This window comes from Suricata suricatta, chromosome 1 (genome assembly GCF_006229205.1).
Source record: "Suricata suricatta isolate VVHF042 chromosome 1, meerkat_22Aug2017_6uvM2_HiC, whole genome shotgun sequence".
Taxonomy (NCBI): Eukaryota; Metazoa; Chordata; class Mammalia; order Carnivora; family Herpestidae; genus Suricata; species Suricata suricatta.
In genome coordinates this window covers 157159941-157174985 of record NC_043700.1, presented here as the reverse complement: position 1 = coordinate 157174985, position 15045 = coordinate 157159941, and the positions used below count along the sequence as shown (strand labels likewise).

Here is a 15045-nt window from a genome sequence, read left to right as displayed (position 1 = left end):
AATTCAAAATGATAACACTCTCTGGACATAAAAGTAACTTACTACTATATGAGAATACTGATGAGTTGCATTGTATTTATTTTAAGGACTGTTTTTGTAGTTAGTGTTGTAAGTTTGTCTTGATAACCTTCCCCTGGTTAAGAACTAAATGACTTTGTTCTCATGAAACAATTCATTTCATTAAAGAATGAATACAGGTTATTGCAGAACATGTAAAATAAATCAAAATGCCATAATTTCATCAAGATATATGTATTCCTTAAAACATGTTCATTTTAAAATAAATGCACACAGATATCACTGAACTATACTTTCATTGCATCCCAGTTAAGTTACAGACTGGCAATAGACAAAATATATACAGACCAGGTATAACCTTCTGATTTATTTGGCCAGAGATGCAGAACTTAGCAGAAACTAGATGATTCTAGTGCTGGAGGGTAGGCAGCATATCCTGTCTTAGCCTTTCTCTTGCCCTGGCATTTCTCCTGGGGCTGTCTGACCTCCCCATGAAGACAGTCTCTCCAGCAGTTGAATTAACAGACAATTCTTGCTATCCTACTGACCTTTTGAAGAACTTCTAAGTCTATTTGGTCATGGGAATGTTTTAGAAGCATTAGTTACTCCTGATTCTTGAGCAAAACTCAGCATCACACTTCTGTTCTCTACTGAAAAAGAGAAAGGACTAGCTGTTTCCAGCAATATCCCTTGCCTAGCTCTCTGGGACTCTGGAAAGTTCATTTACCTGCCACCTACACATTTTCTAGTTTGATAACATTGTTCTGGGATGGCCCTGCTACTTACCTTGATCCAAGGTCTGAGATCACCAAAAAATTCACACTAAAGCATCAGTAACAATAAAGTGAATGTTTATGAGTTTGTGTCTTATTGTCTGTGTGGTCTTTTAATAAATAGCATACTACAATTTTGCTAGGTTTTTGAGTGGTACTACTAAATACTCATCTCAGGGAAATACTGTTTTCATTGTATACAAATTCACCTATATGCATAATTGTATTATATTCCATGAAACAATACTTGAAATAGGATTCTACAAATATGTATATGTCTGTATATCTTAAATGTGTGTGTACATATTTAATAGCAGATATGTTCCTATAGTTAGCATATGAATTCTAGTTACTCTAAAGTCTACATCTGTATTAATTTCAATTAGTTAATCACTGATGTTTCTGCTTTTATGATTAAATAAGTGACGTTAATAATGTGGATAACTAGCAATCCATTTGCAGATCATCAAGTGGCTTGTTTTGTTTTCCCCATGAATACACATCAGTAGTTGTGAATACTAATAAATTATGACGTTTTCTTAAGTGCAATGATTCTACTTTTGAATTTTGATGTGTCACATTTAAACATCAATAAGAGAAAATAAAAGCCTACATATACAGTGACACTTTTAAGAAACCAGTGAGACACTGAAGGTAGGGACTCTTATCTTGTTCGTATCTACACCACTTGCATCTGGCACAGAGCCTGTTACCCAGAAAAATTCTTGGTTCATTCTTGCTAGATTAATCAATAAACTCATAATATTTTAATTATGTTATTTCCTTTTATGGAAGACGGAAATCTGCATAGGAGCGCAAGAATATGTTAAAGAAAGTGACTTGAGTCTTCCCATGTCTTTTTTGAAAAAGCAATGATAGTATTTCATTAGTCAGACAGGAATATATTTTTTAGATTTTGAGACCAGTGTGAGAGAAGATAGAGCAGAAAGTTATGAGATAGACCAGAAAGGCATTCCTGACCCACCAAGACACATGCAAGCCAGGAAAACACTGCAGTGTTTTTTAGTAAAGTGTAAAAGGAGAGAAAGATAGCTTGTTTAACAAATTTTACTATAAATTCTATCCCTAAATTAGATTTTCATTAAATAATTACATTTAATTCTGTTAAAAAAAACATTTTTGAGTCCTAATCTGCATTAAACATCAAATGCATATTGACTTGATTCTATTTGATAACCAAAAAAAATCCCCAAATTATTTTAAATTATTAACTTTTATCCTAGAAGATGATTTACAATTTCTTTTGGACTAATGCATAGAATATATCCAGACTTGCATTGGGGAACTTTTAAACAGCAAGATAATATATAAAGATGTAAGGCAATAGAAGGAAAGCAAAACAAAAATGAATTCAAAATTATAAATTTATACAAAAGATGCTTCTTTACCTTGAAGACAACAATAAATTTCCATAAATTCTATCACTTTGGGGGAGACAAGAAAATTTGTGAGCAAGAGCAGAATAAACAAATGTCTGCTTCCATCAAAATCTGTTGTGCCAACATTTTAAGGTTTGGGTTGGCTTTTCATACCATGCTTAATGTCCATACTTTTAACACTTAGGGATCAGGCACCTACTGTTGGCAAGGATCAATAAAAGAATATACAAATCAAATTGTTCATTCAATGTGTCAGAAAACACACATGAGGAAAATGAAACAAAAAGTAATTACTTAGAGAATGCATAACAATAAATTTTGTGTGTTGTTTGTATCATTTCGAGATACAGAAAGCTGTGTTCTCAAGCATGGAATATTTCACTACTACTTCACCATAAGGGATGTTTAAATTTCATTTAAAATATTTTTAAGCATACTTATTTCATATTCAAAATGGAGACATCACACAATTTATATTTGGTGCCTTAATGGCACTGACTTGTCCAGTGAAAAATTCCTTCCCTTCTTATGCTGTTGCTGCATTTTGAATAAATCCTTTCCTTGGTATCAAGGCTTTTCAATTTTCTCTTTAATGCCATTTATGTAATGCAAATAAGGTTTTCTCTGCTGCATCTGCTGTAGTTTTTTCAGCATCGTGTTTATGTTGTATAACATGATTGACTATCTTAAATAATTTTGGAAAAAATGCCAGTATTGAAGTGATGGTTTCCATGACAATAAAAGAAGGCTTTGTAGTTAAACAAAGAAGAGAATCTCAGAGAAAACTGAGAGCTGACACCTTTCGTAGGAATTAACAGAACACAAAAGATTGAACTTCTCATTCCACAAAACTGTGGTCATCAAAATGATTAAAGGAGTTTGCATTCACATTAGCTTTCATTCCTCCCTTTCTTTCACTTGATACAGTCTGTAAGGTAAAGGCACCTGTTCAGTCATACATCTTTTTAACCAGGTGAGGGAACTTCATTTCTATTCAAAGGAATGAAAAATCAAAAGATGCCCTGAATGGACAAAGATAGGAATACCTGAAAAAGCAAGGTTTCTGAAAAAGTTAGGTAATGGGACAGGCTACCACAAGAGAGAAGCTGTGTTAGCCTTATCCATGAATTTATCTCGAACTTGCCCGAGAACCAGGCCCTGCTTAGTGGCCCGTGGGAGATGATTTGACCTCCCCTCTTTTCAATTATTCCAGAAGAGTGAATGCTTCTGCTTGACGTACAAGATATAACCTCAGTGACCTAGACAATGGTCAAATGTACAGAGCCTTTTCTGAAATATTTTATGTACACAGAAGGCCTGCAAAGAGCAATCCAGCTATATCATCTCCTTCAAACTTATTTTAGGAAATTAAAAAACACTTCTATTCAGTTGAAAAGTAGGAAGATAACTGCACAGATACAGTTTCTGTGCCTGCCATTTGCAACAGGCTGGTTACAACTTTAATAAACCATAGAATCTATCCTTTACAATTCATTCTTAGTTACCAAAAAAAAGGTATTTTGCATTTTTAATGTGCTAACATTTGGGAAAGAAGGTAAATGGCATGGTCTAGACCTCCACAAGGAGCTTCTAGACTACCTTTACCCATGTGTCAAAACACATGATGTTCTTTATCAGCAGGAAAGCAAGTGATAATTTTAAAAACCATGATTCAAATATAATGATATTCGAGAGTGCAATAGGACTAGCCAATTAGTTTCTTGAGGGAAATCAGCAAGTCTTTTGCTTCTATATCTTTTTGGGTAAATATTAAGCATTCCACAATTCTAAAGAAACTCCACGGTTAAGCATCACTGCGAGCTCTCCTTGATTATATAGACCCAAAATATGTACCTTGATCCCCATACTTACAGCTGCCAAATTTCAGAGGACATGAATGAGCATCCATAGGAAAATCCTCCAAGTGCATTGGACATTCAGCTTGAACCGTAAGCCTAAAAGTGAAAATTTCACTCTTTGTTTAAGTACATTGGCAAGTCAAGACAAATCACTCCTTACTGCTGGGAACAGCATCAGTGATGAGGTGGAATCTTCATTACAGCATTATATTAGGCTAATTAACTTTTAAATGCTTTTGTTCTTTCACATTTGGGTGATCTTTTAGAAGACATTAACACATACAAAATCTTAGCTCAAATAACAATATTTATTTACAAATATTCTTAACCAATTTGTACTCTGTGATTTGTTAAGAAGTAAATAAGTTACATATGCATTTTTGAAGGGCTATTTGCACAAGAGCATTCACTAATAACATTTGAAATCCTAGAGGGAAAAAAGGGGAAATCATCTGTAGTATGAAAAGAACACTATTTTCACCCATCAGCTTATCAGCAACTATAAGCAAAACTGATACAAGAATTCAATATCGCCTCAAAAGAGCTCCCTTCAAAAATATGTAAAATGAGTATCACATATTACATACAGGTACATGGATTTAAAAATAGAAGTAGATAGAGATATGCATATTGATGTGCCTCCTAAAAATATCTTGTTGAAATTAGACTATTTGCTAAATTATGGACACAAGTTATGTATTGTTAAACAAATATTTTTTCTGCAGCTGTGTGATCACATTATAGAGTAATCATAGCAAACTTGTTATAAAGAAAGTTATCAATTATTCCATGTCTCACATAGGTAAAGTGGATAGAAAAGGTGTTATATCGAACTTATAGAAGACTCTTAACATGAGCAAAACAAATGTAACCAACAATTTAATTATAGCCTATATACTTCTAAGAGATTATTTAAGTGGAACTCCGTGCAATCTTTTCCAAAACTCTGTGTGTTCTCTGCCAATATTTTGTTTAAAGCCAAAATTTCCAGTCATTGACTTAATCCACAGGAATGATCAAAGTGTAGGATCGATAGGGATACTGCATCTGTATGGCAGGATTCAGAGAGAGAGAGGCAGAGAAGAGCTAGCATTTCCATTTTAGATAATGGTCAGTTAGTAATGAGTCCTCAAAAGTTTCTTCTTTAAAGATGAGAACTTATTATTTCCCCTTCTTAAATAACTTATACAACTGAAATCCACCACTTAACACTTCACATGAAATAATAACACATCAAACGTCTCAAATATACAACTGATCTATACTTATTTATTTAATTAAATTTATTTTGGGAAAGAGTGCAAATAGGGGAAGAGCAGAGAGAGAGGGAGAAAGAGAGAATCCTAAGCAGGCTCAGCACTGTTCAGCACTGTCAGCACAGAGCCTGACCCTGGGCTCGAACTCAGGAACCATGAGATCATGACCTGAGCCAAAATAAAGAGTCAGATGCTTGACTGACTGAGCCACCAAGGTGCCGCATGACTAATCTATGTTTAAAGCTAATAGTTACCAATGCTTTAAAGCCTTTATTAAATATTTAAATTTTTGATTACAGTTTATTAGATTTGTGATTGTTTTGTAATTTAAGTAACTTATTTTAAAAGATTAATTCATAAGAAGAGTTAAATGTTGCCAAAGTCAACAGCTATATATTTCTTTACATGATTTTTGAAAGGTTGAAACATATAAAGTTGATGCTACATAATATTTGATATACAAAATGGCAATTCAGATTACTTAATATATATGCTTATGGTACTTGTAAGCCTTATTAAATAAAAAGTACCTCTTTAAAAATGTAATTTTTTAGAGTAACTTTATAAGGAGGACCAAAACATTAAGTAAAAGCTTGCTTAAAAATCACTTAAAATTTTCATGGCATATCTGATGAAATATTAAAAATAAAATTACATACTCATATAAAGGAGACTTTAAATCATGATATTTAAGCTCCACTTAATTAAAAGGTAGTGTCAAAAGGAAATAGTCAAAAATATTTATTTATTTATTTATATAATTATTTATTTTGGTGCGTGCTGGAGAGGGCAGGAGAAGGAGAAAGAGGATCTCAAGCAGACTTCATGTTCAGTGAGGAGCCTGACCCCGGGCTCAATCTCAACCATGAGATCACGACCTGAGCTGAAACCAAGTCTGATGCTTAACTGACTGAGCCACGCAGGCACCCCCAAGAATAATCAATTCTTAATAGTGAAGGTAATGTTTAAGCTTTAACACAAGATGAGAATCAATCTCATAAATACTATTTTACCTTATTTTAATATCCAGGGACTTACAAAGCATACTATGAATACTTCCGTAATCGGTTATAAAAATGTTCAACTTGTGCTAATACATGATAACTAGGTTGGCTGGTTGTTAATACACGGGTTTCTTAGCATTTAAAATTTTTTAGCGCTTATTTGTTTTTTGAGAGAGAGAGAGAGAGAGAGACAGAGAGACAGAGTGACAAAGCATGAGTGGCGGAGGAACAGAAAGAGAAAGAGACAGAATCTGAAGGAACCTCTAGGCTCTGAGCCATCAGCACAGAGCTTGATCTGGGCCTGGAATCCGCCAACCAGGAGACCATGACCTGATGCAAAGTTGTAGGCACTATAGACTGAGCCACCCAGGTACCCTTAAATGCAACATATCAAACTTAAAAACATACCTCATTGTGTACAACAGAGTCCCATCATCCTGGATTCGAAGAAGCTTATTCGGCATTGTCATATTGTGAGCTACAGATTTTTTCCCATTATGAAAGAAGGTATCAGGAGTCCAGATTTTGCTAGCCATTAAATTGTTAAGTCGAAGAATGTTCATTGGACCTTTAAATTTTAACCGTTCATCTTTCCATTTTTGTCGAAAGAAAACATCAATTGTATATTCCTGAAATATAGAATAGAATTCTTCTGAAAATAACAAATGTTTCAGATACAAGGACACTATAAATTCCAACAAAAATAATAATATCAATAGTTTATAAGAGGGAATATTCTACTGAGAGAAGTTTTGAAAGATTATTTCCTTATCAATAAATGTTGCCACTTAATAATGGGATAAGTGTGTGTGTTTAAACAATTAGCACATATTATTATTAAAAGAAAAGAATAAATATACTTGATCTGGACTCTTTAAATTGAGCGAGGTTTTAAACTGCTTTACTGCGTCCTATAGTTTACAATTATTGGAGAGAGGGTGTGTTTGGGCAAGTCTGGGTGATTATTCTAAGAATCTGTCTCAGGAAAAAGCAGGTGGCCTCCTTGGTAGCTTCCCTGCCCCCCCAAAAAGGAAAAAAGAAATGACTATTATACACACTGTCAAATCTGTGTGACTCATCATCTGCTGTTGCCAAAGGAACTATAAAATATCATATTTCTTTTTTAATCTTAAAAATGGTGAGATAGCATATTGCTAGGAAGAAGTATTAGGCGATGATGATTTCAATAAAGTTTAATTTATAAAATTAGTTGTAATAAACATCCCTGAAAGAAACTGGAATACTTAAAATAGAAATATTTCGCAGATAAACTCCCTCAGGTTAAAACACACTTTCAAATATTCATACAGATCAGCTAGTGATCAATTCTTATGATTCCCCAACACTTTAAGTTAGTTTAATCAATCTCTTTTTTGCTCTCTCTGTCATTCCTCTACTCCCTGACTTCCTCTCTCTCTTCTCTTAGAAAAAAATGCATACCTTTTGGACAAGAGGTACAATTCACAGTTGTGACTAATGTTGACGATCTATTAGATATTAAAATTTTGTCAATATATTTTTGTGCAAACTCACATGATAGATCACCAAAATGTTCAATTACACAACCGAGATTGGAATATCAGAAACTGTCCTCTGAGCCCAAAGCCACAGTCATCACATTTGAAATTAACACCTTAGCAAGTGGCAATTTCACTCAACTACAATTATTAGTGTAAAAAAGGACAGATTAAAAAGGCCATCTACTTAGAAAATATCAAATCATTTGTACAAACGCTAATCAAGTAAATGATTCCCAGTGAACTTTCAAAAACTGAATGGATGAAAAGGGTAAGTATCAGCCCTAGGTCATGATTTAGGAAAAGGAAATAAAGCATGGCTCTGGACTGTGTCCCTGATCCTTGTGAGAAAATGTCACGGTTGAGTCATCAATGCTTGCTCTCAGTGGTTTAGTCCTTTTTAAAAATGTTTAATTCCATAGAGATATAACCCGATTTTTTTACAGAAATACCTAGATTAACAGATGTGTCTTTGCTATCTCAGGTTTTTATGCAAGTGTTTCTTTCCAACCACAGTTCCATCAAATCCAAGCCTAATATGAATACATAGGACATTTACCTGTCCAGGCAAACTGAAAGCATTTTACAACTTTTTATAAACATCAAATTCAAATTTTCCACTTCTGCAAAATTGTGACAGGTTTTATCTGTTTCAGAGGCTATTTCTATGACAATCATTTCCTGTAGATCTAACACATAGGAGATATGCAAGGTTTATAAACAGTGAGTTTCAAGTGAGTTCTTTTTAAAAACTGTTTTCAGGAATGCTGTTTGTTCCTGAGCATTCATGGTGTCCCAAGTGTGCCTGCCAACCTACAGGGAGTGCTCTCTGCCTCTTTCTCCCCCACCCCATCCTAACCAGCAATCCACACTTCTTGCCATTCCTCACCTAAAGCAAGTTTCTGACCTGCCAGAGTGAGGAACTACTCACCTCGAACACCTGGAAAATACCTAGTCAGCTATCTGCGTATCTTCATTACTCCTAAAGCTTCCATTACTTTCAGATCCCATACTGCAACTGCATGTTCGTTCCTCGGCCTCCCAACAAGCTTGCAAATCTTCACAACAAGCTTACAAAATCATCACAGAAGGAAGGCACCATGGCTTTCATTTGTGTATTATCTCAGCTTGTCTTCAGACATATGCAAGGGTATAAAGAATGTCCTTAACATCTTGTAACCGTCACCAGCAGAAATGCCGTCACAAATAGTACTGAAGCCTTCTTTCTCGTTCATTCCCCTTCAACCACATTCCCCTACTCTCTGAGGAAATAATTATCTTGAATTTGGTGTTTACCATTCCCCTACATGTGGTCATAGCTTTACTACATAAATATATGTGTTTCTATATCACATTTTTAACATTTATATAAATGGTATCATACAGTGTATACTCTCCTAACACTGAGTTTTTAGTTATATTATTGAAATCCATTCATGGCACTATATCTAGTACTTGGACTCATTTTCATGGCTACATAGCATTACTTTTTAAGAATATTTCACAGGGGCGCCTGGGTGGCTCAGTCGGTTAAGCGGCCGGCTTCAGCTCAGGTCATGATCTCACAGTTCTTGGGTTCGAGCCCTGCGTCGGGCTCTGTGCTGAGTGCTCAGAGCCTGGAGCCTGCTTCAGATTCTGTCTCCCTCTCTCTCTGACCCTCCCCTGCTCATGCTGTCCCTCTCTGTCTCTCAAAAATAAATAAAAGACATTTAAAAAAAAGAATATTTCACAATATTCATCCTTTTTGTATATTCTTAATATTTTTTTCTATTTCCAGTCTGTCACTGTTGCACCGCAATACTGCAGTGAGCATTATTACATAACGCTCTAAGGACAAAGGCCCAAGAATTACTCTAAACCAGAGGTCAGCAAACTCTTCCATAAGGGGTCAGTTAGTAAACACTGTAGGCTTTACAGGCCATATGGTATCATCACCACCCAACTTTGCTATTGTGTGAAAGTCCTCACAAATATTATTTAAATGAGTCAGTGTGGCTATATTCCAGTGAGTCTTTATACATAAAAATAAATGACAGAATTTGGGCCCCACACTACAGCAAGCTACCACTTTCTAAAGAAAATCTACAAGTAGGATTACTAGAATGTATTGCATATGCGTCCTTAACAAGATATTTTCAAGTTGAAATCCTAGAGGCCTTGTTTCTGTTCAACCTGGTATAAATAGAATGTTTGATTTTAGCCATTATTATTAGTGTGAATTATTCATAGTGCTACCATTTTGATTTCTCTTTTAATAAGTGAAATTACCACATGTGCATATGTTTACTAAATACTCTAGTTTTCTCTTTTATGTAGTGTCTGTTAATTTCATTTAGTCAATTTCCTTTTAGGTTATCTTTTTTATTGAGTTATAGAAATTATATTTTCTATATATAAATAAAGAAAACATACTACTCAGTAAGAACAATACTAAAAATTATAAAGACATACAAATATCATAAATATATCCCTGTACATTTCTTTTAAAGATAAAAATTCTGCTTTTTAACATTTAGGTCCTGGAATTATTATGTACCACATGAGATAAAGATTCAACATTATTTCTTTGTTTTCAAATGGAAAAACAGCTTTCTCGTTCATTTATTGACTGGTTCATCTTTGCCCAAAGATCTGCAATGGTACTTCACTCATGTATATAGTGTCCATACAGGAATGGAAATTATTCTGAGATTTCTTTTCTCTTCTATTGTTTATCTATCCCAGCATCAATTCCAAAGCCATGATTGCTATAGCTATCTCATAAGCATAATGAATAGCATTTTCATTATTATTCAAAGACATTTTAAATTTCCATTATGACTTTCCTTTTTCTATATGTAATAGATAATGTGAAGAATTTTTATGTTTCCAAATGCATTGGTTTCTTTTACTTATATTTTTTGTCATTGATGTTTAATTTTACTGCATTTGAATAGAAAACTGTGTTCTAAAGATACCATTTCCAATTTATTAACAACAACTTGGGAGACCATCTCTATCTTTTAACAATAATTCAGTCTATTTACATATAATGTGATTATTAATATATCAGACATGTTCCCAGGCTATATTGTTTTGAGCCATGACAAAATGATAAGAATGAAGGAACCACTTATATAGATATTTCATGACTAATGAAAATAAATTAGAAAAAAAACTCTAGAAAATTAAGGAAAATGAACCATAAAGGAAGACACACACACACACACACACACACACACAGTGAGTAGAGGGAAAGAAAATACCAAACTAAGAGAAAAGAAAACTTAAGAACAATGAGGAGATAAATAATGTCTAATAGTGCTGAAAGATCTTGAGCTTAATTTAGAAAAAGTTCAGAAGCCAGAATGCAATGGGTTGAGAAGTGAACAGACGATACAAACAGGGAAAGCTTAAAGAACTCTCCTTACTCCTGAGTTTGTAAATGTCATTAAGGGAAAATCAGTTTAACCAGTAAAATCTAGAGACTTGTTAATAGCAGCTTATCATAGCAACTATTTACTATTACCTCAAAAGACATGAGACCAGGAGTCAGTTGATCTCACCTGGGCTCTACTGATCCAGCTGCTCTTGCTCATGCCTTAGCTGGCCGTTGGCTGATCTAGGCTGCCACTGTGTAGGACCACTGGGGCAATTCAGTCTGCTCCAGGTGCCTCTTATCTTCCTTCAGGGACCACAGGGCTACCTTAGGCTTATCTTTCTCATGACAATGGCAGAAATACAAAATAATAAATCTCAATGCCATTCCAAGCCATCATGTATGTACGTAATGTCTGTTAATGTCCCATTGGCCAAAGCAAGTCACATGGTTGAATTTAGTGGTAAGTATTATAGCAGGTCACCCCACTCTCAGTGCAAGGGCATTATAAAGTTAAATGGAAAAAGATGTCCATGTAAAAAGGAGTAAAGGATGGGGGCTATGACTGCAACCCATCACGCCAACCTGTGTGGGAGAGAGTTAAAGATTTCTGTGAATGAATGAAAAGTTTGAGAAAATCTGAAACTTTACCTCATTAGGTGACTCTAAAGAAAGTTACACAGGTCTAATATCAAAGAGGCAGTTTGGTTTTAAATCAGTAAATAGAACTCTAATCAACTGTATGGTAACTAAATGAAGAGAGAGACTGAGCAGAAACAGGATATTTAGCCTAGAGCAGTGGTTTACAAAGTGGTGTAGGTACATCCTTTTAGGTGTAAGAAGAAAATATAGAATCCTTTTTTTAATAAAATTCTTATCTAAATATGTTAATTAAGCTTTGTTAATATAAGGAATGCTACTGGCACTCTCACTGTGCCCATAAGCCATTCTATAGGAAGAGAAGGCGCCAAACAAGAAATGATCAAGTGATGTCTCATTCATTTGCTTGTAGTGTATTGTGATTTGGAATCAGGTGAAGTTGCAAGTTGCAGTATCTATATGCTGTGAACAACAAAAACAGGGATGTCCGTTCTACGCTAATGTTCTCTCTTCAGTAGCCACATAAAGAGTGATGAACTAATCAATGTTGAAAAGAAATCTTCAAAAGCAAATTTACAATCATCAATGAGGCTATTTAAACCATGAGTTTATAGCCACTGTTTTGAATGGTAACATTCATCATAAGCACATGCTGTACCCTGAAATACTGGTTACTGGGCCAGAAGGTTGCAAACAGCAACTTTAAAACCAAACTAAACTTTAAAAACTAAACATCCAGAAAATCAGGATGAGCATCTAGAATTGGTAGATGACTTTTTAAAAATTAGCGTAATGTTTCAGTAACTAATAGCCTAATGATGCACTTCTTACATTTACGTATCTTTTTCACCTATAAATTATCAAACTATGCATTAAAATATGAATTCAGAATCAGACATTTGGTTGCTATTATTTTAAAGCACTTAAGAAAGACACTTAAAAATAATAAAGTCCATTTGAAGAGATTAATTGCTAAAATATTATACATAGCAATCTTAAATGAGAGCGAAATTAAATTTGTTTTATTAATATAATTATGTTTCTGAAATAATGTGTATTTTAACTTAGTATTATTCCAAGTTCTACTTTAGTGCTTATCTTATAATATTTTCATGTATTAATATAAAAGCATAAAGATATATAAATATATAAATAACAACAATTGATTCACTAGTTTTTGTGGTTTTGTTTTCTAAATTAAAAAGACAAGGTAAGGCGATATTTCTTTTTAAAAAATTTTTTTGTTTATTTGTTTTTGAGAGACAGAGAGAGACAGAGTGCAAGCTGGGGAAGGGCAGAAAGAGAGAGACACAGAATCTGAAGCAGGCTCCAGGCTCCGAGCTGTCAGCACAGAGCCTAAACCGGGGCTCAAAACCATGAACCTTGAGATCATGACTTAAGCCAAGGCCAGATGCTTAACTGACTATGCCACCCAGGCACCCCAGGAAATATTTCAATCAAATAATATTTGTTGCATATCCACTAAGAAAAATAGGATTTCTAAATTATTTACATTTGAATATGTATATAAAATGCACAGTCTCAATATACACAAAGAATATTCTTAAAAGGCTCCTTAAAATAAATTTCAGGTTTGCCATCAGTATATGCTAATAGAGTAAATGCTTGACTTGCATGTTACAGGAATATTGCCAGAAATACAAAACAAGGCAATTTCTTCATATATCTTAAGACTTAGACCCATGAATTGAGATTCTAAAAGAAATAAATAACAACAAGATCAACTACAAATTCCCCCAGGGAATAAACAAACAACTAAGAAGCAAATTTAGAAGGAAAGCAAACAATTCATAAGACGTAGCAGTAGGCAGCTGTCCACGGCCTACACTTAGGAGACATGAGTCTGACTGTTAGGTGAAACTGAAGAGTTGAGGAATCCACAGACTTCAAGATTTGAAAACTCCTTTACAGGAAACTTAATCCAAATCCTTCTTTTTAGAGTTATAGATAAATTGACTCAATTTCCTGTTTCCAAGCTTCATAGGGGGAGAACGTAAACAAAGATAATTTCCAATCCAATATTTTAGCTACAATAAGTATGACTACCATAATGTGTACTGTGAACAGGAAGTCACTCTTTATCACACAGTTCATTGTATAAACACGTTAACTCAGCAAAGGCAGCATATTTTTAGTGCCTGACTACATTAATTATAAGTCAATACATGTAGCCAATTTCTGAGGAATTATATCTACTCACTGAAACATAACCAAATTGCAAGGCCGCTCTTGGGGTGATTTCTCATTTACTTTGACTTACTGCACGCATTTTAAAGTACAAAAATTTATTTTAATTTACCCTTTTTGCTAATAAAGGCTAGTCTATTCTGAGTAAATTCCAAACAGTGTATTTCTTCTATAACAAAAAAAATGAGGTTTATGAAGCAGGTACACAGCTATTAAAGAAACAACACCCTTGGAATATACAAGAATGGTTAAGCTCAAACACTTCCAGCTGGTACGCAGAAGGGTGTGGAAAACACATGTAAGCCCAGTATTAGCATTGCAAGAAATGCAAAAATACCGGAGAAGCCTAAGAACAGACTAACAGAGTTCCAATCAACCCAATTAATACAAGACCATAAAAGCCTATTATGCAAGCTCACAAAAACAGAGACTGCAGAATACCACAGCGACCGCATGTTCTGACCACTGTTCAGGGAAGATGTCTGGGCTTCCTCCTTAGAGCCGGGGGCCAAGCAAGTCTCAAGACCAAATTAGAAACTGATGCTAAAGATTCAGAATCTGATAGTGGATTATTAAAATTTATCTAATTGAAATATTCAAAAAGATTACTAGCTATAATAATTCATTCCAATTCCCTTTTAATATAATTGTTTTATTTAAACTATCATCATCAAGACAGTATGGTATTGGCACAAAAACAGACACACAGACCAATGGAATAGAATGGAAAACCCAGAACTGGGCCCACAAATGTACAGCCAATTAATTTTTGACAAAGCAGGAAAGAGTATCCGATGGAAAAAAGCCTGCCTCTTTAGCAGGCGGTGTTGGAAGAACTGGACAGCAACATGCAGAAGAATGAAACTAGACCACTTTCTTACACCATACACAAAAATAAACTCAAAATGGCTGAAGGACCTGAATGTGAGACAAGAAACCATCAAAACCCTCGAGGAGAAAGCAGGAAACAACCTCCTTGACCTCAACCACAGCAATTTCCTACTCGACACATCCCCAAAGGCAAGGGAAATAAAAGCAAAACTGAACTCTTG

At 34.5% G+C, this 15045-nt stretch overlaps 1 protein-coding gene across 3 annotated transcripts in view; it reads right to left on the bottom strand.

Annotated features, from left to right (window-relative positions):
• The window catches only part of GABRA2 (gamma-aminobutyric acid type A receptor alpha2 subunit), a 134527-nt gene that overhangs the window by 50116 nt on the left and 69366 nt on the right, over window positions 1–15045 (bottom strand). For all 3 annotated transcript variants that reach the window (XM_029946405.1, XM_029946388.1, XM_029946397.1), the window contains 2 exons: window positions 6719–6939; window positions 4064–4146 (listed from right to left, as the gene is read on the bottom strand). In XM_029946405.1, coding sequence (XP_029802265.1) covers window positions 4064–4146; window positions 6719–6939 — 304 coding nt within the window. The remainder of the gene's footprint in view (window positions 1–4063; window positions 4147–6718; window positions 6940–15045) is intronic.